This window comes from Cajanus cajan, chromosome 7 (genome assembly GCF_000230855.2).
Source record: "Cajanus cajan strain Asha chromosome 7, NIPB_CcT2T_4, whole genome shotgun sequence".
Lineage (NCBI taxonomy): Eukaryota > Viridiplantae > Streptophyta > Magnoliopsida > Fabales > Fabaceae > Cajanus > Cajanus cajan.
In genome coordinates this window covers 19,552,831-19,578,810 of record NC_138523.1, presented here as the reverse complement: position 1 = coordinate 19,578,810, position 25,980 = coordinate 19,552,831, and the positions used below count along the sequence as shown (strand labels likewise).

Below are 25,980 nucleotides of genomic sequence, written 5' to 3'. Positions count from 1 at the left end.
TGTATTGCAAATGGGTGTAATAACACCAACGACGCCACATGTCCTTGTTGTGCCAATTTTAACTAGAAATAAATAAAAATAAAATGATGTGAGACGGGTGTCATTGGATTCACTAGCAACACTTTATGTTGACTATCCAAAGTGAGAAATTGTTTAAAAACAACCTTTGATAAATAGTTTCCATAATAATCTTACTTTAATAAAATATTCATCTTTTGATCTAACAATTATGATTATTAACATCAATTATAAATATAAATCAAAAATTGGATTTACCTTAAATTTAAAAGTGTAAATTATGAAACATTAAAAATATATTTTTAATATTTCAAAGTAAAATTATTATTAATTCATGCATGCATATATACCAATTTTACTAATAACTATTAGTATAAGTGGTGTCCACTCTACTCCTTAACTAATGGCTAAAATTTGATTCTTGCCTTATGCATGGAACTACATTTTTTTTATCACTACCAAAAAAGAATACTTGATAAAAAGAATTATACCAACAAAAAAGAAATAAGTACGAATTTTAGTATGTACTTCCTCCACCTTTTAAGTGCTATCATTTAGATAAAATTGGTTCTTATTTATTTTTCTTTTTAACAATTTAAGGTTACATATATTTTTTTTGCCTACCCTTTTATCATTAATTATTTTACATGTTTTTATAAAATTAAATGATAAATAATTCAGTCAAAGATAAATTTCATATTTATTGTCCAATAGTTTGGTAGATAGATGCGTTGAAAAAATTTCCTCCCTAGATTTTAGAGAGATACTAGTGTATTGAAGAAATCAAGACTTTATTATAAAGAGAGAAAGAATAAGCGCATTGGAAGCAATTGTCAATCTACTGCAGTGGAAGAAATGGTACAACAAACGTGAAAGCATAGCTAGATGACCATTTAATGGTTTTGTATTTTCGTTGTTATATGATTTGTGGTGTTAAAAATGGTATTTAGGGAGAAAAAAATGAAAGTAGCTAGGAGGGAAGCAACCATTATTGTATACACAAACTGGATTCCTGGAAACCCTTTGTATGGACCAATATCAAAAGGCACACTTTCCCGTTAACGATCATTGCACACCTCTCGCTCTCGCTCAAGTGAAATAAAATTGATGTAATGGATCAACTCAAATCCACTATTACAAGATCATATCAAATGTTGAACATCAATTTCATTTCCCTGTGACTTTTTCAGCTTTGCTACAAGAACCCACATGTTGGCAAGCTCATTTTCCAGGTATGCTTCTCTTTGCTTTGATTCTTCAATCTTCTTTTGAAGATCAGCCTCATTACGATCCCTATCTAAAAGGGCAGCTTCATATTGAAGTTCCCTTTCTTTACTCAAGGCCAGTTCTCTCTTGATATCAGAGTTTGACGCACCCTGATCATTTCGTCTAACTTGACTCTCTCGTCGTCCAGTTCGGACTGTTCCACTAGTTCTACGTTGGGTGGGAGAATTCTTCGATGCAGCCAGCTCAGCCAGTAATCTATCTTTCTGGTTCATGAGTTTAGCAACTTGTTCTGACAATGCCTTAAGCTCAACGGCAGCAGCCGAAGCTAGCCCTTTAGCATATGAACTCTCTTCTGCCAGTTTCTGATTTCGAAGTTCTAACTGTTCTTTTGATTCGCTTAGTTCCGCCAACTTTTGCTTCAGCCCTTCTATCTCGCTTGCCTAATTAATTTTAGGGATCAGTGGGAATAATAACTTGAATATATGGAAAATACTAATTCTAAATGTTATTTGATGATGATAATATAAAGCAGCACTAGAATAGAAAGGCAAGTACGAGCAATTTTCAGTTCACAGACATTTCCTGTCCGCCTAAAGCCTAATTGTGTTTTCTTCCCCCCTTGACTGCAACGAAGTTTTAAAATTCATTCGGCATCAGCTGACTCGTACACAAGGTATTGATTTCGTAAGTGTAGTGGTATCAAACTTGGATGGGCTTCGCAGAGACGGAAAGAGGGAAAGGGGAAAGAGGGAAAGGGGAAGAAAGAAAAACAAGAAATGACATATAGTAACTATCAAAAGCAAATCTTGCACGGCAAAATTTAGAAAACTCAAACAAGATTAGGTGCTCATTAAATGGTTAATATTCCCATTTAAAAAAATATATTTTATGCTAGTTTTAAGATTTTAGGGAATGACAGATGATTTTGGTTTAATGTGAAATTCCAAGACCTAATTGCAAAGGTAAAACTGCTATTATAAAAAGTAGTACTAATCATCACTCCTAGAGTGGAATGAAAAATTAAGAGAAATCACATGGCACTAGCCTGTCTAAACTATAATAGCACCACTCAATATAGATTCCACAAGGAAAAAAAATATACCTGCTCCTGTAAAAGAATCTTTTCATTGGTATTGGTTATCATGCCACCTTCCCCCTCAAGGTGAGGTTCACCGTTGTAGTCTTTGGTTACAGAGAAATGTTGAGAATGATTGAATACATGCCTCATGTTTCCAAACTCTAATGCATCATCAGCAAGCTGCTGTTTCAGAGAGCCAATTGTTTCTTGAAGGCTTTGACATTCATGGATCTGAGAATGCCAAATTACTCGCTTAATTAATAATAAGATGACAAAAAGAATAGTAGGAATTTCATGCAAAGTGATTTAAGCATTTGCACCTTCTGATTAAGCTGTTCTTGAATTATATGGTTATCTGCTGTTTTGACCTGAATTAGCAATAAGTTAGGTAACACAAGACTCGTCAGAAAACAATCCACAGCAAGGCCATATCAACGTCTTGTAAGATCAGAGATTATCTTTTTTAATAAAAATCAATTTATAAAAAATAACCTAATTATTATCTATGTTTTGTTCTGATTGCAAAGTACTACACCAACTCTGTTTACAAACCAAAACTGGATCAAAACTATCATAAGCTTTACAAGATGACATATTGAATGTTGAATACTTGAAATTCAATTACAGACTTTTTATAATGCAATAGGCCGTTTGAATTAACATTTTGTTCTGTTTAACAGTAATGAGATATGAAAATAAAGTTTCCATTCAACATGCTTTGGAAAGTGGGATTAGCATAAAATAAACACACATAATTGGTAGGAAAACATAACAAAATGTATATAATGATCACCTCCAGTTCAAAGGATTTTTCATTTAATTGTGTCATCAGCTCGGTGAGAGTCTGCAGCACAAAACAAGCAACATTAAATTGGAGAACCAACAAGTGAAACAAAGCAACAATGATGTTATCACGTGAACATACTAGTGATACTCCTGATTCATCCAACTTGTCTGAGGCAATGAAAGAATCAGCAATTTGCTTTTCCAGCAAAACTATTTGTTCCTTTTTAGCCTTAATTTCATCTTTCAACCTTTCTATATCCACCTTGGTATGAATTAACAACAAAAAATGCACATTCTAAGATATTGCCATGACAGTCAAAGTTATCATACTAATAACACAGACAAACATCTATTTTGAGACAGTAACCTACATGAATCTGATCCCGAGGATTTCTTGCAGCTTCCTGCAATAATCTCTTTAAAGCACTTGAATGAAGAGCCACTTCTTCTGACAGAATTTTTTGTTGCTCCCTCAAAAGATCAATCTCATCAACTGATTTAACGCTTATCTAGAAAATTAAGAAAAAAATTGGCATATAGCAAGAAAAAATAGATGTCCGTTAGCACATATACTCATCAACTAATCATCACATCTCTAGCAAGAACTTGGTGTCAATATCCATATTTCAGCAATTAAGATTAAAATAAAATGAGATAGGTTCTCACAAATAAAGTACTTTGAGAGAGATTTGTCAAACTGGACGTAACGCATGACTACTCTTTTAGCTAGGTCTAACACATGCTCAGATAAGCAAAAATATCAACAGAAAAAATTATTATAATACTAGAATTTGGCTACAGACCAAATAAAAAATATCTGACAATAGGCATCACTTGGGAATCAAAAAAAAAATACTTTGTTTTTTCCTGAGTTATACAAGGACATTTGATGCATAAATTAAATCCAGACAAAAATTGAAATTAAAAATATATGCTTTGCTAGCAGGACGGATATTTGTTTAGGTGTTTTTTAAAATTATGAATGTTACTTGAGGCATAAATTGCTTAATTGGGTTTTGGCAAAACAGAGATAATACGATTTTCAAATGCTAGTGTTAGTATTAATTTATTTTGTTGCCAAAGCAGATTATAATGAAAAGCTTTCAGCAAATAGCTTCCAAAAATAATCAAAAATCAAATGCCATAGAAAATGGCATTTATCTCAAAAGCTGCAAGAGAAAATAAAAGCAGTCAGCAACATACCAAAGGTGTCTCTGGTCCCAATAAACTATCCTCTTTATCCTCCCTTGCTGCGGATGGAGAGCTTTGTGCAGGTAGAGAATGGGAACGTCTGGACTCTGCACAATTACTAGATTCTGCTTGAGGAGTGGAAGGTGGGCTAACAGATTTTGCTCCACATGATTTATCACTAGTGCCTGAAAAGGCACTTAACCCAGTTTCTCGTTTCTGATTAAAAAGAAATAATAGTGAAACACAGAAACTTAAAAACAGAAATTTAACATAAGAATACCCCCCAAAAAAAAAATCCATTATACCACTTGAGAAATATTAAATGTTCAAAGCACATCAGAATGCAACGAAAAAAATGTTATTTGAGCTAAATCATGATAAAAAAATAATAAAAAATAATTTGCTAGAAAGTTGAAAGCAGGTGATAAATCCATGACAGCACAAAAGGCTTAAACTTTTGCATAACTACATGCAATCATCGAAGTTTTTGAATGATGATTAAAATTTTCAATTGTGAAGCATAACCTGCAAAATGAACTTAAAATAATTCCTGAGAAAGAAGAAAGTGCTTTCAAAATTTCAATTATAACAAGAAATAAGAAACATATAAATCAAAGTTGGAAATGATAAATTCAAGAGAAGACCCAGCAAGGATATCACAACTGAGGGGAAACCAAAATAAAAGCAATAGGAGTGTATTATCAACTAAAAAATAATGAATATGATTTAAAACAACATATGCTGAAACACATATACATCAACGTGAAGAAAAAGCTATTGGACATCTCACCAAAATATGAAAAGAAACCAATATACCTTTGACTCCTTGATAAAAGGAATTTCACACTATGTTGGTGGTTGTAAATTCAAACAAGAACAATCAAATACACATTTAAAATTCTCATTGGAACGAATTCAACACAACACTTAATTAGAAAAAAACAACTATGCATTATCTCAGAATTTACTTTCCCATTAAACCAAATTGCACCACCAAGTTACAAATGCATAAAAAATCATCACTACATGAACCTGATATATTAATTATTTTAAATATAAAGTTTGCCAAATCTTTAGTTAATTTCCAACAACTGTAGACTCATTCTGATATGCCTGAGATAAAAGTGATAGAATCTATTAGAGTATCTAATAGATTTAGATGAAAAGAATTACACATAATAGATTAGGATAATCTATGTTATTTTTGGGATAATTTCACCTTATTTTAGGGATCTTATGTTGTTAGGAACCTTATTTCAAACTTAGGGTTCTTATCTTTAGGAAGTTATTTGTTCTCCATTACAAGTAAAAATAGGACATTTGGTTAGCATTTTGAGTCATGCCGTAGTACACCTTATCAATTTAGGCCCAGTTTAGACAAATTGTTCAATTAACATTTATAGGTGACAAAAAGAAGGGAAAATATGAGTCCAGCCACCCAGTAAGGTTATATTTCTAGCAATACTCATCTCTTAGACTCCAATATTGGTGAGTTATTTTTCCTGCCGCGTTATATGAAGCCCACTTTATATTTTGTTATTTTCCTTTCAAGAGTGTTAATTTGTCACATCACAAGCTTAAATCTTAGTAAGCTTTAGCTTGGGAGGGAGTGTTAGAAAATTCACCAAATATCTGGAAGAGAACGATTCATAATAGATTAAGATATTTTGTTACATATTTTCTATATTTAGGCGTTATATAGCATATATAATTAACTTAATACAGGAATCAATGGACAACTTACCCGTATCTTCAACCAATTTAGTAACCCGTGTTTCTTTGTCTTTTTCTCCTCCTTAAAAGAATCATCAGCTGTTTCAGCATTTCCCTCTAAATTAACATGCATATCAGTGTTTTCGTCATCTGAGATTAAATCCCTCCTTTTGTATGGAAGGTATGCCAACTGTAAACATAACTGATTATTAGAATAATGTGTATACTATACAAGGAAAGTAAGCAGAGTATTGTCATCTAGAGACATTAATATGTTAAACAGAAATTTAAATTCCTGGCATTAGAGAAGAAAAAATTGATAAAGCTAATAAAAAAAAATACCTCTTCTTCCCCAAAGGAATGTCTTCTACGAGGACCAGGTCGGTTAGAAAATCTAGTTGAGTGTGATGCTTTAGTGGAGACCAAAATTAACTTAGTCAATCGTTGAATTCTTCCTAATAAAGCAGCTTTAGCTTCTTCTTCTTCTTCCAATCTTGATTGCAACTTGACTTGACCATCTTCTAGCTTTACATGTCATACAAAAAATTGATAACCGTTTAAATTCAGAATGCTGAATTTCATAGAATAACAATGAACTCAATGAGCAGGAAATTTAACATCTACCTTTTGTTTTAGGAGCACAAAGTCAATTTCACCGGTTTCTTTTTGTGGAACTGAGACAATACCCTGCTTCATTTGTTCCAATTCTTCCTTTAAGCACTGAATCTCATGTTGGTATTTCTTGATAAGTGACTTTTCATCAATTATCTGTAGGTTCAATTTAACGTGTAAATTAATTAATAAGGGAGCAGAGAAACTAGAAGATTTCTGGATGAGATCTTCCCAAATAGAAGGATTTCATTAAAAGAAAAACAACAATAAAAGAGACTTCTGGTCATTTGAAATATTTATAGTTCATCAAGAAATGCCAGAGGCAGAACAACAAAGTGAAGTCAAGAACATGCTGTTTACAAACTATGTACAATGATTTACATATAAAGTATCTCATTCCAACTAGACACTCCATCCAACCTACCGAAAACAAAAAAAAACCTTCAAAAATATAGCCACATGAATTCTTCATGTTCAAATTACTTGCTACCAATTGAAATCAAGTATTCCCTGATGCCAGCTAGACAGGTCTAAAGGGAATAAGGTTCTCTAGACCCATAGGCCCACTGGACAATACAAGTAATTTTAAATTATCCACTGCTACGGATGCCCTACAGATAAATTTTAAGTATGCTACTAGACAAAAACTTGATGAAATTATTTTCCATCCTTGAGAATAACTTCATCTTAAGGTTAATCAAAGATTGACCACCAAGAGGAGAGGTAAAACAACAGGGTTACAAGTGGAGCGTGTTGCTTATGTGTTTACTTGGAAGGTTGAATGAAGACAGTATGTGTTGTACTTCGCATTGTGTACAAGAGGTGCATGCTAATAATACCCTGATTATGAGGATTGTATTTTGTACTCTGATCTGTGCAGGTTGTAAAGAAAAAAGAATCTAACAATAAAAATAAAAAATTCAACATACTGTGTTCTGGGCTGCTTGTATTTCAATGAGCTTTGCCCGGTGAGCAAACTTCAATGTATTATGTGTCTCTTCAGCGGTACTTGATGAAGGTGTTACAGTGCAAATGAGCTGTATTTTAAATGACATAAAACTATCAGAACTGACATGTTCCAATTTTTGTGCCACAAAAATCAGTATGATAAAATTTATTTTTTAATAAGGAAATGAATGTAAGTACATTTCTGAAAATCTATATACAAAGAATCCTTACAGATATACGTCCCTGACCACTGAGTGAAGACTGAAGTATTCTAGTCAATTTGGAGTCTCTATAGGGTACGTGACTAGCTCTGCCTTCAGTCAATTTTGAAATAACCTGTGCAGGAAAAATAATCACACTCCACAAAACTATAAAGAACTGCACACATTCAGGTAAAACAGTATGTATGTACAGGTAACATTGGATTACAAAATGTACCGCGAGTAAACTTATGAAAGAAAGAGAAGGCCTAGAAGAATATAGAAAAAGCAAGAGTATGAAGTAAAGTAATGGGATCAATGGTAACAGAATGAAAGGAGCATGTAATGTACATGTCGGAATCAGAATTTAGAAAATAGGGACATCATTCATTTGAATAACACATCAACTGGTGAGCTATATACACAAAAACCCAAAGCTAAAAAAGGAAAAGAGTTAAATGTCAAATCCCATTATTTATGGGTTGTGATAACTAAGGAATGCAATTAAACGAGCCTTATTCTAGGGATACAGTCTGTCTGTTATTATTATAATCTGAGTGAGAGAAATTGAAAAACAGATAAATTCTGAATGTGAAAATGTATTCATTACACATATGATGAGATAGCTGATATTTATATGCATGATATAAGACTCTCAGAAGAGTCTGGACCAAGTTATTAGTTGTGCAGAGTGCAGACTCAGCACAGCTATAATAGAAAGACAACTACCCTAAGAGAGAAAGAGATAGGCTGTTACAGAGACTATAGTAATTATAATACAGCCATAACAAAAACAAAACAGTGAAATGCACAGAGACTATAACTCTAACACTCCACCCCCACCCCCGAACTCGGTGATCGATATTAATGATCAATGATCCTGAGTTTGTCTCTCAAAAAGACAGAATCTGGTCTTGGATAAAGTCTTTGTGAAAATATCCACTAGTTGATCTTGAGCAAATAGTGAGCTAAAACCTTTTCTCAAACAAAAGAGATACCCAATTCAATGTTTAGTTCTTGTGTGCAGACTGTAGAACAGGGTTGTGACTCAAAGCAACAGTGCTTTGATTGTCGCAATATATGGCAGGAGTAGCACAATGGATCCCTAGTTCTTGTAGGAGAGATTAAATCCAGAGGACTTCAGAGGCAGTAATAGCAAGGCTTATGTATTCAGCCTCAGCACTGGATCTAGCTACCAGAGTCTATTTCTTTGACCACCAAGAGATTAAATTTGGTCCAAGAAACAAGCAAGCACCAGATGGGGGATCTTCTGTCATCAACGTAAGAGGCCCCACTGCATCACAGTAGGCACAGAGACTGTAATGGGCCGAAGGAGTTGAAAATGGAGCCAATGGGTAGGTTTCCTATTTAGTTTCTTAGGATCTTTGTGACAACCTTCCAATGATCTAACAAGGGTTGCAGCATAAATTGGCAGACCTTGTTGACACTGTAGCCAATTTCAGGCCTGGTTACTATGATATACTGCAAAAACCCACAATAGAGACCTGGGTCATCCATAAACATACAACCATGTTTGGAAAGCTTCATGCCTGTGGCAGTAGAGATCCCTTTGGCCTCAGACATGCCAGCCTTATCCAGCAGATTTGTAATATATTGCAGTTTTCCAGTGTGGAGAGGACAAAGCTTGCCTTTATAGAATGATAGATTCCAAAAAGAGTGAGAATTTGAGTGGCCTAAACTCCACCGACCCCCCCCCCCCTCCCCAAATCAGTTTCTAAAGCTTCAACTCTTTTGTTTATCTAAAGTAAAACTGTAGCTTTAAATTGTTTAAAGACAGTGATAGTTTCAGAAAATCAATTCAAGATGTTTCTGTGCAAGAAGTTCAAGAGGAATTAGATGAGAAATTTTCCCAAACAGCATCCTGCACAAATTTCCTGAGTATTTTTATTTGAAATTGGAATATTACAAAGATTGAGTACATTTTTTAGCAAAATTAAATTGGGGTGGCCAAGCCTATTGTGCCAGAGTAAGAAAAGTGAGAGTGTGTGTTTACTTTCCAGTTGAATTTTCTATGGGATTTACAGAGACTGAGTTAACTGCTGCAAGGCAGCAAGTTGGAAAAAGCAGGTGAAATTCAAAATTAACATTGTTTTCCTTAGTGAATTGAATGAAACGATCTAGATCCTTGCTGATTGAGATAACTAATAACAATTTATTTAAGTGAAGATTGATATGCCGGTGGAACCAAAAGAGTGGACAAGAAAAACCTTGTCCATAACCAAGGAAAACAAGTTCTGGGTCGCTCAGGGGAGCCTCATGAGTCAAGCATTATGGTTTGGCAGTCATGTGATGAGAAACACCAGAGCCAATGTACCGATTTTGAGATTGTTGTTGTGCAGCCTAAGCAATAAAAGTCTGAGGACTAGGAAGGAGACCAGAAGCAGTACGGGATGGATCCGCACCAGTCAAGTGGACTTGGTACGGAGCAAGCCTGGATGAAATGTTATTGAGTGAGCAAAGAGGTCTGTGGAGTGTAGGCAGGGTTAAACCTGCGGTAACCGACAAAGTCCTAGTGCCCAAATTTGTAGCAAACTTGGCATTGAGCTGTGTATCTGCCTCCACAAACACCACCTGAACCAGAACTGCCACCATGAGATTTAGAGCCTTGAAAACATACAACACAAGGCTTAAATTGGGAAGAAGATGCACCCTGTGTGAGATTCAGCTGCAGTGTCAGTGATGAACTAGGGTTTTGCAGAGGATCAGCTTGTGCGAGATAGAGTATAACAGATTCCGTAGACCCTGAGCTTCACAATGCAATGTTCATGAAGAATTGCTGGTGATTAGGAGTTACAAGCAATTCAAATTCCATTGATATGCCTTCCAAGATAACATCTAATTGTTCACAAATGGTGACATATTCACCTATAGAGGTCAGAAAATCAACCAATGCTTTGATTCACATGAGGAACTCATCAAAATTGGCAAATAAACTCATGATAAGGGGCATGTTAGAGATTAATAAAATCCATTCATGTGTCTTCACCCAACAGCTTAAGCTTTGGGGATAGTTTGTTCATGACATGTTATTTTTTAAATTTCCAAAGTTTTGGGAGATTAAATATTCAACAGTTTGCCTGATTTAACTCAAATAAACCTGGTCCTTTCTAGCCTATATTAGTCCAGTCCAGGCTAGTCCAGCCAGTCCAATTGACAATGATAAATGAATAACCAGACAACAAAAAAGAAATCCAACTACCAGAGTACATCATGCAAAAAAGTTGGTGAAAAGACGCAGATATCAAAATTAAAGCAGAGACAATCTGATAGGATCAGCAAAGTTTGAAATCTCACAGTTCCAAGCGTTAGAAGACTTTTATTGATGTAAGATCCTTCTCTCCTTCTCATGCCAGTTGTTTCAGCCCTTGAGCTCTCAGAACCTGCCAGATCGATGAGGTTCTGCATATATAAGTAAAATAATTTTAAGAAAAAATGTAAGTAACAATGGCAAAATGTAAAGCATGAATAATGTATAATAAAATCATTACCCAAATTAAATCTGGAAATAGATCATGTGTAAAGAAAAGTGGAAAAACATTCTAAAACACAATTCAATAATTACCAGTTGAGACAGTGTTACTGCTTCACCTTCACTATTTTCACCACATGGACTACTCTCTATAGTCTATCACAAGATAGTCAAAAGTTAGAAAACAACACAATTATATCATATCATAAACATAAAACTCTTAGCGCACACACAAAAAAAAAAAAAAAAAAAAATAGTCCTAATTATATGAAGAAAAAAAAATTAAGAATAAGGGGCATTCTAAAGAAGCTTTGGATGAAAGATGGTTATCAAGAGTTTCTCCATGGTAACTCAACTAGGTGTGTGTGCAGGAATGAATTACTAATTACAGGGCTGTGGTACATGCTTATTACATATAAGTGCATAAAAGTATGTATCAAGATATGAACACAAATAAAATAAGTATAAACATCAATATAGTTAGGCATAATATAAGAAACATGATGCCGATTCAATAAAATTATTCTTCCTTTAAGGTTGTGTAAACCCACCAGGGAAAATATTGTATGGCTCCTGCTGCTCAGTAGGTTGAAGCTTGTGGACCCAACATGTCTGTGCTCTGTTTTCAAATTAAAATTTTGACAAATAGTGAAAGCAGAAAATTAAATAACATAACTCAGCATTTGGGCACCAAGTAGTGCTGTGGAGAAATCCAATTCCCACGATCATCAAAAGAACAGGCCAAACAGATTTATTTAGGATTTACTAACCTCCCACCCATATGCATGATATGTGCTGTATACAACCACTTTGTGAGAATATCATATTAAAAATTGTCCATCAAAATATGCTTAGTATTTTAAATGCTTAATAAATTTCCCATAGAAAAATTCCAAACAAAGTGATAGGAACTGAATTTACTATGGAATTAATAGAGAAGATTCCAGAGAAGAGTTCTGGTTACAAAGGGAAAATGCAATAGATAGAGAACTAGGAATAAAAAAATTATAGAAGAAAAACTTATCTGCCCATCTGCAAGGGCCACCCAAAACTACCCCGTTGATTACCTACCTCTCATTTTTCCCCTCTTCCCATAAATCGCCACTCAGCCTTGAACTTTACTTCAATGATTCCCACACTTCTTCCCACATATGCAAGTTTGGTACAACATAAGTAAGTCCCTCTTTTTCCCTACACATATAAAAGTGCCTAACACAAAGCATTGAGGAGATGACTGAGATGTGTTCTCCCCCATGGTCTCAACAGTGATACTCAATTTCAGAATTACATAAACTCGAATAACTATTTACTGAAGGCACAAGCAGAAAACAAAATACTACACAGTTTATAATATGCAAACCAACAAACTAGTATAATTCAGAAGAAGAAAAAAAATAGCTGGCATATTTACCTTCACCAGCAGCTATAAGAGACAGTGCATGAGCAGGGGAGAGTACAACTTCTTCCTTTATTCCCTCAACAAAGGTTCCCTATGTATTAATCAACATGTTGACATTAGAGGGGGAGATTTAGAGAAGAGAGAACATAATCTTTTTCAACAGATTTAAAGAATGGGAATGCTTTGGTTAGAACATATGAAAATATCTATTGATATTTTTAATTGCATCTTAAAACATCTTAGATTATCTTTTAAAATTAGTTTCCCTATTTCCTCATTAACTCTTAGAAATTAGGATTGCTTACTATATTTCCATATCTAATGATTAATGTTTTCAAGGGGTGGCAATGTTAGGAATCTCACATTGTGTAGAATTAAAAACTCAATGGGGTACATAAGCCATGAGGCTCTCTCACCTAATGGACTAGTCTATTGGGTTGGGCTTTCCTCATGTGCTTAAGTCCCAAATTGGTGCTTTCATTGAAAGTTGGACTACGGAAAGAGCTACCTATAGGTTGAATTAAGGTACAATACCAAATAATGATAGGTGAGTGAAGTTGTCAAATGAAAAAGGCTACCATCAGGTGAATCTTGTTAGAGTAAAAGCTTCCGTGAATGCCAGCTCTTAAAGGAGGCAACAATGTTAGGAGTTCCGAACTGAGTAAAATAAGAAACTCAATGTAATACTTAAGTCATGAAACTCATAAGAAACTCAATGTAATAATTAAGTCATGAAACTCTCCCACTAACGGACTACTCTTTTGGGTTGGCTTCTCTTCCTGTGTTCAAGTCCTAACAAGTTCCTCTTTAGTTAACAAGGTTATCAATAACAAGTAACAGCCTATAGCAGTGAGCCAAAAACCCACAATAAACATATTGCAGATGGTGTGCCTGGTTATGAAGGAAGCCATGGCCGATAAAAGAAATAATATATATATATATATATATATATATATATATATATATATATATATATATATATATACACATCTAAAGAAAAATTAAAACAGCTTTTAATTTTGGGTGCTTGACATTGTCCTATGAGTGAAAAAGAATTGGGAACAACATTATAGGTTTAATAAAGAAAACAGAGAACGTGGTTCTGAAGTTTCTAACAAAACAGAGAACTAAATTCCAAAATTTAAAAAAAACAGCACAAAAACATTGAATAGATGAAGAACATGAACAGCACAGAAAATAAGAGAGAAAAAGAGATAAGGAACATCTAAAGAAATGAAGAATGAACAGACAAAAAGAAAGAAATGGAAGGAAGAAGAAAAAAAACTGTTATGGGTTGCCAGTTTTAGAAATATTAATATAAAATCATTCATGTGTATTCACCCAATAGCTTAAACTTTTGGCTTAGATTGTGACAACTTTATTATTCAGAAGCATGTAGTACATAGGTAATGCAAGATGTGCATATTTATAGATTCTATATAGACTCAGTGAACGGTGGTGACTGTTCCATATGTTACTATTAATTGAGGGCAACTTCCTAGACACTAATACCCATGAGTACTAAATGCATTTTATCATGTGATGAACATACTACTTTCTAATTTCATTAAACATTATTATTTCCAACATGCCCATAGCTTATTAAGCTTCAACCTTGCAACAAATACTTTTTTTCAATAATATAAGCTCTAGAACAAAGATAGGGCAACAAGATAGCATCTGGAAAAGCCACAGGGCTAGGATGATAATCTGGGAAAGTCGCAGCACCAAGATAAATTATCTAGGAAAGTCGTGAGGCCAGAATGATTATCTACTAGAGCCATGCTAGGAGTTATTGTTAAGGATAAAGGGTTTCAGTATATAAACAGGCTGGGCCCATATGCTTGCATATGCTTAACCTAGTAATAGGCCTGTTTGTTTAAACTTTTAATTTTTGAAAGCACTTTTTAAAATAAAATAAGCATATTTCTTCTTTTCTTAAGAAGTAATTCCTATTTGCTTCTTTAAAAAAAAAATATACTTTTTTAGAATCACATTTTTTAATTTTAAACAAACTGGCCCAATATAAGTATGAGCATCGCTGCACATTGTAGTGTATTGTATCCTCTTACAATTTACACACATACTTCTCTCTCTCTTTCTTGAAGCCACAAAACCAGGACGCATCTTGGACTAGACCAGGACAAACCTATGCCCAAAACATAAGATGAAGCCAGATCACCTTCTACCTTTCTCCTCCTTAATGTAATGACAGCAAAACGCAGCCAAGAAAAGGGGCCAAACAACCATGTAACACATCACAAAAAAAGTGAAAAAGATAATGAATAGATGGGAGGATCATTAGCATATCTTTGAAGCTGACCTTGACACATTAATTGCTACTGTTGCATTTGTAGTTGCTGTTATCTTTTGATTTTAAACTGTTAGGCCTCTAATCTCTAAACTGCAGCAGAACTTTTCTCATTTGTTCTAACAATCAAAGTATCACAGAGAACAGACCAGCATTAAAAAAGAAAACTTCAAGGGGCATCAATTACTATCAGATCGGGAGAAACCTTCCCTCAAACCAAGGCTGCATGCACCAACAGTTGTTATTGAATCAGAAAGATCAAAAGTGATAAGAAGTAAAGGGAATTTGGGTTCATGACCAAAAGACAGGGAGAACAAAATAGAAAAGGGCACTTCAACAGTCAAATGCACACCATGATGTTCCAAACAGGTTACAGTTTTTCTGACCAGTGATCAAACCTACAAAACAGGGAAAGTTACAACCCCCCCCCCCCCAGAAAAAAAAAAAAATACATGAGCTCAAATTGAGCCAACACACAAGACAATGCTGATGGTGATGAATTCCAGCGAGTAAATGGTAGTGTGTGGCTTACACTCTGGATGATACAAAGATCAGGCAGCACATACAGGTGTGTCTGCTATCCAATTAGGATGAAACTTGCAGCAATAAAAAAAGATCATGAAGGAAACCCAACCACCAGAATCAGGTGTCATCAGCCACAGGTCGCTGGCCACCAGAAAACAAAAGCTGGAAAGTGAATGGGAAGTGACCATAACAATGATTCAGGTAGCCAAAATATGAACTTGTTGCAATGGAACTAGTACAGCAGCCATAGTAGTGGTGAAAAGCAAGATCAGACAACTACTCAAAATAAGAGAAATCTACTGAAAACATGGCCGACAAACTGTGATGAGACAGATCACAGTGGATGGTATCACTCTAATACCATGTTAAGTTTCGAAGGGAAGATTTAGAGGGCGAAGAGAGAGAAAGAGAAGATAATATTTTTTAAGAGAATTTAGAAAATATAAGTGATTTATTATTCAGTGGAATGTACTCCCTCCATCCCAATTCCCAAATTAACTGCAATTTTAGCATTTGAAAATTGCCCCAAAATGATTGATGTTCTCACTCTTCAATGCAATATTAATTAGTGTTTTTCTAATTTTCCCCTTCATTAATTATACACTACTACTTCCAATAAAAGTAATGCATTTATTGAGAGAGTGAGGTTATTTTAGTAAAATGTATCATAAAGTGATACATTTATTGTTATCCTTAATGTATGTGTAGAAACCTTAAACTGCAATCATTGTGGGATGGAGGGAGTAGTATATAGGTAAAGGTAATGCAAGACATCCATATATATAGGTTCTTAATAGACTTGATTCAAATCTTCAAATTGCAGTATATACTCCACCATTGTTTTCAAATACTTCCTTTTTCCAAATGGAGAGAAGAGGTGGAGAACAAGAAATAAAGCTTCTACCTCAACAATTATCTCTCGTTATTCTTTTAGCCCCTAGAAAATTATCTCACATGGATATACAACCTTTAATCTATGTTATCAATTGTGGATGGTGGTCCATAGCAGAAAGCCAAAAAATCTGCCATACAACATGGTAGATTACATTGCAGGCAAATATTGGACGCATAGCAGCTGAATTGAAAAAACATACAATATATAATAATAAAAAGAAAAAATGCTAAACACAATAAATAATAAAAGATAATAACATAAAGATAACAAATTAGAAATATATTCTATGAAATAAGATTCATCAATGTTTTATACCATAAGCATAAAGTTTCATAACAACGCGAAAAAGAAAGATAAAATCTACAAAACTAAAAATGTCAAAGACACAAGAATAAGTTAAAAATCCAATCCATCTCCCTCTCCTCTTGGAAATGGTGATGTTTGGATGTGCTTACTAGAGTTTCAAGTCCAATGCCATCACATAAGTATATTGAAAGTCCTTAGTTTAAGGAACATTAGAAATGGTGAGCAGAACATGTTAGAAAATAATTTCAGTGCTTTATCACTATGTTATAGAAAAAGGGACTGATATGACAATGGAACAAGTCATTGATATTTAATGCACACACATTAGTTAATCCAAGTGTCGAATGTCCATGATGCTATATAGTATGGTCTACATAAATTGATCTCATGTCTTACATTCACTGATCCACATGAGTTGACCCCCAATTCACAATGATTAATATACTTCATAATCAAAATTTTGGACTAGAGCACTATCAACACATGATCAAAGAAAGTCAAAGCAACCTAATCCGATCTTTACTCTCTCTTTAGTTGTCAAGACTAAAAATGGAATATATTAAATTTTGGTAAGAAAGAATATAACAAGCACCTGAGCATCCTCTCTGATTCTTAAGTTCTGTCCAGCTGGATTTAATAAGTCATTAACCACCTGAAATAAAAACGAAGCTTTAGGGGTAGCAGAGCAAAGAAAAAAGCAACATTTATTAAATTTCATTTGATTCACAATCCAGAGAAAAATAAGTTTGTGTAAGACAATATCAACATGAAGGTATCATCCCAAGCAAGAAGCTAGAGAAAGAGAAGCAGCCTACCTCGTTGTAGATCTCCAAGTACGAAACTCGAAGAAGAAACTCTCTGTTCAGAGTCTGGTGTAAAATAACATCCAATTTATATGGTAAGAAATACAATAAAAAGAAGGAACAGGAAACTGGTATTCAACATACCTCTTGGATAATGCTAAAAGCATCCTTCACAGCTAGAGGTATAATTCCTGGAGATCTTTGATCACCCTGCACATATGAGCTTTATGAGAATATAATGTTATATTCAGTAAAGCAAATTCATAGCTTAACTCAACGCTATCACCATTGGAAAAAATAGCTGATAAAATCAATTAAATTATTTATTCTTATTTCAAAACTAATAATAATTAAATAATAATAATAATAATAATAATTATTATTATTATTATTATTATTATATATCATGATAGAAGGCTAAGAAGGAATTAACTGCTTAGGGTTCTTATAGTTTAAATAGTATTATAATTTTACCAGTCATGGGTGAATACTAGATGTACTACACTAAAACCTGACTGAGATTAATAATATAAATAGCATTAGTGATGCCTGCCTGTGGAAGGTTGCCACCAGCCAATCACCCTTGTAATCAACCAAATGATGTCTTTACTGATCAAAAAAACCAAATGATGTCTTTTATATAGCCATAGTGGTATGGGATTTAGGTGGGAAAGAGAAAGAAACAGAAAGAAAGAGGAGAAAAGGGAAGAAGAACAAAACAGATAGGATTGAGGGATGAGATAGACAAGAGAATCAAAGAGATCAAAATCTGACTAGTGCACATCTATTATTATTCTAGTCTGTCTAAACTCTAAAATAAATAGTCATCCTTTATTTATAGGCAGCTATCCAATGACTATAAAATCCTAACTAACAGTAGCAGACTAACTAACTAGCATTCTTTTCCTATTTATATTTACAAAGCACATAGCATCCTCAATGAAGCATTAATATTGATTATTTATTTTGTTCATTCATTTATTATTCCCAATACAAATAAAATCTCTGGTGTGTTCACTTAACAACTAAAGCTTTTGAGACAATTGATTGATGACATGGTATCAGTGTCTTTAGATCATGTGGTTTAGTTTATGAAACTTGTTTTCCCTATACTTCAGCATGAGATAAGATGGGTATGTATGTCCATTGTCCTCACTTCAAGCCTAAAGGACTCTTGAGGGAAGAAGGAACATCTTAGATATAACATCCCTTCATGTTTCTTTACCCAATAGCTTAAGCTTTTGAAATAGAGATTAAGCTTAATTTCATTGATAAATCCAGTTCATATGCGGATTTAGAGGGAAAATAGAGCTTAATTTCATCCATGTCCCTTCTGCTTGTTAGAGTACGTACGAATTATTAATTTCATTGCGTAATCTCTTTCTCTGTTTAGGTTAGTGTAAAATTATATCATGTTTCAGTCTATTAGTACCTAATCTGAGCATTTTCATTAACGTAGGAAGCATTTAAGGGAGAAGAAGCAAACAAATTGGAGTAACTTTGGTATTGGAACATCAACTTGCATACCCCCAAGAAAATCAGCATGTCCAGGAAAATCCAATTCTGACTAGTGCACATGAATACACTAGTTTTCCAGCACGTCCACACTCCAGCCAACGTAAAGGAATTTCATATTCTGCATTAACACACATGTTCATGCCAAAAGTTCAGCATGTACACACCAGATCAGACCAAAAGGTCATTCTCTGTCCTATGTGCATGGCTACACCAGAGCTTAATCTTTGTGTAAATAAGAGATTTGCATCCCCAAATCATTATGGATTTAATCCCTCATTTGTCTCCATTTAATTTACCTCTTTTCACTATGATGTGCTTGTTTTTTAGGTTAGGGAATGAGGATTCCCAATCTGAATTCTACAGAAACTTAATTCTTTAATCTCAATTAAAGGTTTCATTGTTCAAATTGATTGCCAACTTCATTTCTTAATATATCTGTTACTTAACCAATCATTGGGTGAATTCAGAGTTGTTCTTGTAACAACTGGAAAATAGAAGAATGATTTAGATTTGAAGTAAAGCAACTAAATTCTTAATTACCTAGGGATAGAAGTTAACTTTTTATGTGATCTTGTGAATTTCTAAACCTAATGAATATTTCAATTGAATTCATCTAAGTTATTAGGGCTTATGATTAAGGGATAGGGTTAGGCCAGCAAGGAATAAAAACTTGATTAGAATAGTGAATTAAATGCCTAGCTAGACTTGAATAGTGTATTTCCACCAGTTTTGCTGTACCTCCTCTAGTTGCACAAATATTTCCATTGACTTTCACTGGTTTTAGTCTATAATTGAGTTGATACTTCTGCAGAACTATTAGATTTTGTAGTTCAAATAGCAATTCAATTTGTGAAATGGATACTTGAATTTACAATCCTTGTGGATGGAAATGGATATTTGCCAATGTTGCATTATCAAGATAATTACAACATACGTGAAATTATTTCTAATTAACTATTATGTGACTCAAAATATTTATACAAAATTTGAATAATAACTGGCTAAAATATTACACAAACAGATTTTATTTTTTAATTTTATTGATATCAGGTTAGATGTGAAAATCCATGAAAGGAGAATAAGTACAATAAAGGCAAGCAGGAAAGAGACACAGATGTTAGAACTAGGAATATATAGAATTTACAGAATCCTGTACCAACAGTAATTATAAACAGGTTTAAATCATAATGACCCATTGAAACGAACACTTCCCATGATGCTATGTTATCTGGTAATTAATATATTTCACAATATAATAAGGCTAAAAGTTGTTGCTGCAGTTTAAACTAAATGAAGTAGCAAGTCTATTAGGAAAGTACATCAAGGAACTCAGTGTTACATCCACCATGAAGAATAGCATGTATCAAAACCATCAAGAATTTCTTTTTGTGATTTAGGTATGGTTTAATGATCATAAGTACCTTGCCATGGAAAGGATGATAAGATTTAGGACCTTAAAAAAAACATATAGGTAAATTCATTGTAAACTTGCAGATCAACAAGATGATACGAGAGAATCTTAAGTGCAGTCTCACATGCATTGTATGAGTCTTCCCACTGCTTGTTACCCCATATGCAAATATTGTACCTGCAACAACAACCAAAGAATGGTTCTTTGTAAGTTGCTCAATACGTCAGTATACAATTGAAACAATCTAGTTCCTTGGAGACATAGGTCAAGACTGGCTCTTTGTAAATTGCTCAATACATGATGACTTTTAATTGAAATGACCAACTTCAAGAAGAAAGAACCTCAAATAAATAGGTTTCCAGATAAAGGAAATTGCATGTGTATCACTCATAAGGGAAATGTTCCTATGTCCAAATCATCAAGTTACCTCTCTTTCTGCATTGATCATGTGAATGTCCAAGCCAACTGGTTATTGTATGCAATGACAACATTAGGTGAAACCAGTTGCTAAGATCTTGAATCTCAAACCTCTAAGGTAACATCATGATCTGGCCTACCTCCCTATGCAAGCATCTGAGCATTTTGCAATCTTATTTTATCAACAATCATAAGGTAAGTGATCACGAAGCCAAAAACATACGGCTTCTATACAAATTGACCAAAATTTTGGATGGCAATCCTTAGTAAGTTTTTTTCAATGGTCTGTCAAATGTCAATACTCAATAAAATTGATACAGTTCCAAAGTCAAAATAACAACTGTGATTTTCAATGAGCATTAGTAGCAAACACAGAGCTGATTGGCAATATCAAACTAAACAAATCAAATTACAGACTCTTAAATCTAAATTAGTTGACATAATACTCAGGTTTAGTGTTATTTTAAAACATACATTCATAACTTATCTGCATATTAAGGATAATTTGATTATAGTAAAACTAGATTTTAATCATTTTATACTTTGAGCAAGCCGAACAGATAGCAAGCAGCAAGTTCAATCTGTCAATTACCATTGATGCCCTCCATAGCACCACTAATAATATGTTGAGCAGCAACATCATAGACCTGGCGAGTTGTAGTTGTGGGACCAAAGACACGGTCTACAAGTAACAGAAAAAAAATAATTAATTACACAACATTCACAGATGAAATTAGGAGAGGGGGACAAAAACATTATTTCCTAAGAATGAAATGCATATGATAAACAAATTTATTTGTAATAAATGCACCATATCATGACCTTTAGTTTATAATCTTCTAAGGCGATCATGATAAGCATTTATATCATTACTCTTCTTCAAAGTACAACTTTTTTTTTTACTTGAAACTAACATAACCAAAAGTGGGTTAGTTAGAATTGAAGTAGAGAACCAGTTTCTTAATTCTATGGACTACTTTGGTAGGGTCCCACTGCTAAGTCCTCAATTGGACTCATTTACTTATTTAAGGATCACTCTAAGGGAGAAAATCCTCAAGTACCATCTTTTAAGATCACATAATCAAGACATAGAGATCTGAAAGAGCCAAAAAAAAAATAGCTAGGTGCCTTTGTTTTTGTTACAAATATTGTGAATATATTACAGATATTGTGGATACATATATTATGGTTATTATCCTCACTATCAATTAGGGATATGATTAGATTAGTTTCCATAATATTAGAGATTAGTATCTCTATCATTTATTGTATTCACTCTATAAATAAGATTGGTATATGTACAACAATACACACAATTCCTGAATCACAACACGGTATCTGAGCTTAGGTTTTTCTTTTAGAATATATTTTCTCTCTTCTTGCAACTGCCCTCGCTACCACCTCCGGCTGCCGCCGGCCGCCGCCTCCGATCGTCGTGCCACCGACTGCCACCTTCGGTCATCGACCGCCGACCGCCGCCTCTGATCTTCGCGCCGCCGACCGCAGCTTCCGGTTGTCGACTCCAACCGCCGCTTCCGGTCCCCCACTCCGACCGCCGCTTTCGATAGCCGCCTCCAGTTGCCGCCTCAGACCGCCGCTTCCAGTCGTCGACTCTGACCGTCGCTTCAGGTGGCCGCCGACTTCGATCGCCGCTTCCGGTCACCACCTCCGACCACTGCCTCGGGCCGCCTCTGATGACCAATTAACAGATGTGTTCACAAAATCGCTTAAAGGACCTCAGATTGATTACATTTGTAACAAGCTTGGTACATATAATATATATGCTCCAGCTTGAGGGGGAGTGTTACAGATATTGTGAATATATTATAGATATTGTAGATACATATATTATGGTTATTATCCTCACTATCAATTAGGGATTAGATTAGTTTCCATAATATTAGAGATTAGTATCTCTATCATTTATTGTATTCACTCTATAAATAAGATTGGTATGTGTATAACAATACACACAATTCCTAAATCACAACAGTTTTTAATTAGGAAGTCAGATTAAGCTGATCCAGGCTTGTTTGTGCGGCTCCCTCCCTACTTCTAACATCTTTTGATAATTCCAGTAGCGCTAACACAAAGGATTAAGATTAGAAAAGAGTTTCTTTGGTTGGGTGCAGGTGATAAAGGAAGAGATCATTTGGCCAGATGGAGAATCTGTTGTAGGTCCAAAAAGAATGGTGGATTTGGTCTTGGAAAGTTAGGGCCTGTTTGGTTTTACTGTTTAAAAAAAATTTTATGTTTTCATATTTTTGTTCTCACTAATAATTAGAAAAATACAACTTTGTTTCCTATTTTCAAAAATTAGTACAAAAAATGGTGAAAACCATGCGTAACAGTGAAACTGAAATAGATTTTGGAAGGACTATAGGTAAAGTATATTTCTTTCTGAGGCTTTTTCATGCCTCTAGTCTTCAGCATTTCTTGGTTGCATCATCTCCACATCATAGCAGTTCATGGTAGTCAGTATCTCACATTCTCACCCATTCTCAAAACCTCGAAGAAGAAAAAAACTCTGTTTTGAGAAACCATTTGGAAATCTAAAACTCCTTCATTCGGCCAGTACCCGACAAAATAAAAACTAATGGCATGCTGCAAGCTCATAGCCATAGATCTAACAAGGTCCTATCTCTTAGTATGTGTCTGATTTGTTGTTCTAATTCAGAAAAGGGGAATATATTTACTACATTGTTCAACAGCGTGCTAAATTTGGAGCCTTGCTTTGGTGTATATGCTGATAAATGGGCATGTGATGTGTCCTCAGAACTTGGATCATTTCCTAATCATTAATTTCAGAGGTTTCAGCAGTAGTAAGGAAGGAAAATTTATTTGACAGTGTCTAGTGCTCACTGCACTTCAGTACCTGTAGACTGTAGTCAATACTTAACAAGCAATGCTCAGAATTTTACCGTAACATATCTTTCTAAGCCAGGATTTGAGACAAGATTGTTTGCTTAACCTTTCTTTGGTGTCCAGTACACGGATTCTTCATAGAAGTCCCCATCATAGATTTCCAAAGGAATTGGAGAGCTATTTCACATTATTAGTTGCGTTATTTTTGTTTAGTCTTGTCTGGCTTTCCTAATAGCTTTGCCTTACAATGATTCTTATCCTTCCTTTCTTCTAATAAAAGTTTATTCTTCTAATCCAAAAAAGAATGCTAATACTTCTAGCTTTGGATTCATCAATTAAGTCAATATATAATAACAATAATGTCGCCATCAATTTCAGCTATCACCTTCACGAGCTTCTATTCTCAAGAATAAATCGAAGAGAAGTTGAATACTAAAATGTTGTACAAGTGTACATACAACCTCAAAAGCACTATACACCGATATACCTAACATATATTTCACATTCCATAGCAATCAAACAATAGTAAACAACAAAAGCTCCATTCGTAAATTAATAACCATCAATGTTGCATATATTTACCGTACGCATACGCGAGGGACGGGTTATACTCGCTCCGCACCAAAGTTTCGCCATCAGCATACCACGCTATCTCCTCTCCCTGACGAATTTCCCTGGGACTACAATTCCACACACAAACCTCAATCAAATTAAAAGCCAAGAGCCACCGAAGTCGAAACAAAACGACGACGCTCTATTCAGAAACACAACACTTACTTCAGAGGACGAAACCGCACCGTAACGGTCACGTTTTCCTTCGCGTCCAAAGGCACGCTCTCGGAAAACGAGTACGGTGTCTTGCTCCGAGCCGACGAAGACGCAGGCGAGCTCAGGCCATCGACGGAAGTTTCTAGAAACAGTTTCGACGACGACGTCGTCGAAGACGAAGGCGAATTCGCCGCTCTGGAGCCGCTAAACACTACTCCCTTCGACTTCGACTTCGCGTTCGCGCTTCGTTTCGGTGCCATTGCCACTTCCACAGAAGCCTTCTAAGCAACAAAACAAACAGCGAAAAAAAAAAAAAAACACGTAAACTCAGCGAAGACGCTAATAATGATGAAGAAAAAACGAGGCGAATTACTTGAATGTTGAATCCGTCAGTTCATCATCTAGTTAGCAGAAGAAGAAGAAGAAGAAGAAGCGGAAAATTCGAAGAAACGATTTCGCGGAATTTCGAAAGAGGGAGAAGAAGGTTGGAGTGTTGACCTGAGAGGAGAGAAAATCAGAGGCGCATTGTGGCAGCGACGCGAAGAGACGGAGATCGGAGACAGATGAAGATCGGAAAGGGAAATTGATGTGAGGGAGTTTTAGGCTTTAGAGTGGGCGAGAGTGGAGAAGAAAATATAGCGCATCAACTTCAACATGCATCAATTAGAACGAGACAGAGTGAGAGAATGGGAAATGGTGAGTTTTACTAGTGAAGGTAAGAAGGGAAACGCGAGGAAGCAAAATTAAATGCTCGCAATTCACAAACTCTCTTTAATGCATTTTTTATTTCTCCATCGGAATTTATTGTCGTTGAAATTATAAACTTTTGTAGGATTTATTTTTGCTCTATGGAATTTGATAGAAATTATTTTTATTTAATTAATAATCTCTCAAAAATAATAAATTTTAATATAAGTTTGAACGGTAAAAAACTATGCTAAAAATATATGTTAAAAAGTGTGAATTAGGTGTTTTTTTATGTTTCGAAACACTGAATTCTCTTGTCTAAATCATTATATACTATGGTAGTTACGATAAAAAATTTTCATAAAAATATTTCACATCATTTTTAAAGATGATAATTTTATGCTTGTAAAATATAATTTCTACATTAGGTTGAAACATAATTTTTGTTAAATAAATATTATTTTAATATATACGATAATCAAAATTAAAATATTTTATTAATTTATCGATAACGTAAGAGTAATTTATCGTAAGTTTGTTGTTACTGTTAGAATTAACGCATCTGAGATATTGTTTACTTTGACGTTTGTTTGGTCGTCATGATTTTATCTTTAATGAGAGAAAATGTTTATAAATTACTCTTAACTTCAACTCCTAAATTTTGATTCTTAAGCAATGTGAGATTTTTTTTAGATATACCGAGATAAAATGAAACATATAAAAAAAAATAGAGAATGATGGTGATGAAAAACAACGACATTGACGTTTAAGAAGGGTGGCAAGAAGTCAACGTCAAAATTAGACTAGAAGAG

The 25,980-nt window shown here is 34.4% G+C and overlaps 1 protein-coding gene across 5 annotated transcripts; it reads right to left on the bottom strand.

Annotated features, from left to right (window-relative positions):
* Window positions 1-792: 792 nt before the first annotated feature.
* On the bottom strand, window positions 793-25,223 carry LOC109788575 (kinesin-like protein KIN-7K, chloroplastic). 5 transcript variants are annotated; one of them, XM_020347336.3, is made up of 24 exons: window positions 24,980-25,222; window positions 24,491-24,762; window positions 24,296-24,393; window positions 21,441-21,530; window positions 20,556-20,608; window positions 17,647-17,712; window positions 17,515-17,568; window positions 17,292-17,351; window positions 12,675-12,753; window positions 11,815-11,882; window positions 11,357-11,419; window positions 11,089-11,193; window positions 7,805-7,909; window positions 7,555-7,662; window positions 6,638-6,781; window positions 6,356-6,538; window positions 6,045-6,203; window positions 4,313-4,516; window positions 3,481-3,618; window positions 3,249-3,371; window positions 3,117-3,167; window positions 2,644-2,691; window positions 2,348-2,554; window positions 793-1,685 (listed from the first exon to the last, which is right to left on the bottom strand). In XM_020347336.3, the coding sequence occupies exons 2-24, from the start codon at window positions 24,739-24,741 to the stop codon at window positions 1,161-1,163; spliced, it is 2,982 nt and encodes a 993-aa protein (XP_020202925.1). In that variant the 5' UTR covers window positions 24,742-24,762; window positions 24,980-25,222; the 3' UTR covers window positions 793-1,160. The 5 variants fall into 5 exon arrangements, with proteins under 5 accessions (XP_020202925.1, XP_082915554.1, XP_082915555.1 ...); XM_083059428.1 differs by having other exon boundaries at window positions 24,491-24,759; XM_083059429.1 differs by lacking the exon at window positions 3,249-3,371 and having other exon boundaries at window positions 24,980-25,223.
* Window positions 25,224-25,980: the final 757 nt, after the last annotated feature.

Excerpts from the sequence above, each read along its gene's own strand:
- LOC109788575 (XM_020347336.3), bottom strand. The coding sequence starts at position 24,741 with ATGGCACCGAAACGAAGCGCGAACGCGAAGTCGAAGTCGAAGGGAGTA. Across the intron at positions 24,394-24,490 it reads GTGCGGTTTCGTCCTCTGAA|TCCCAGGGAAATTCGTCAGG; the intron begins GTAAGTGTTGTG and ends GTGGAATTGTAG. Across the intron at positions 3,619-4,312 it reads TGGGACCAGAGACACCTTTG|ATAAGCGTTAAATCAGTTGA; the intron begins GTATGTTGCTGA and ends TTAATTTTCTAG.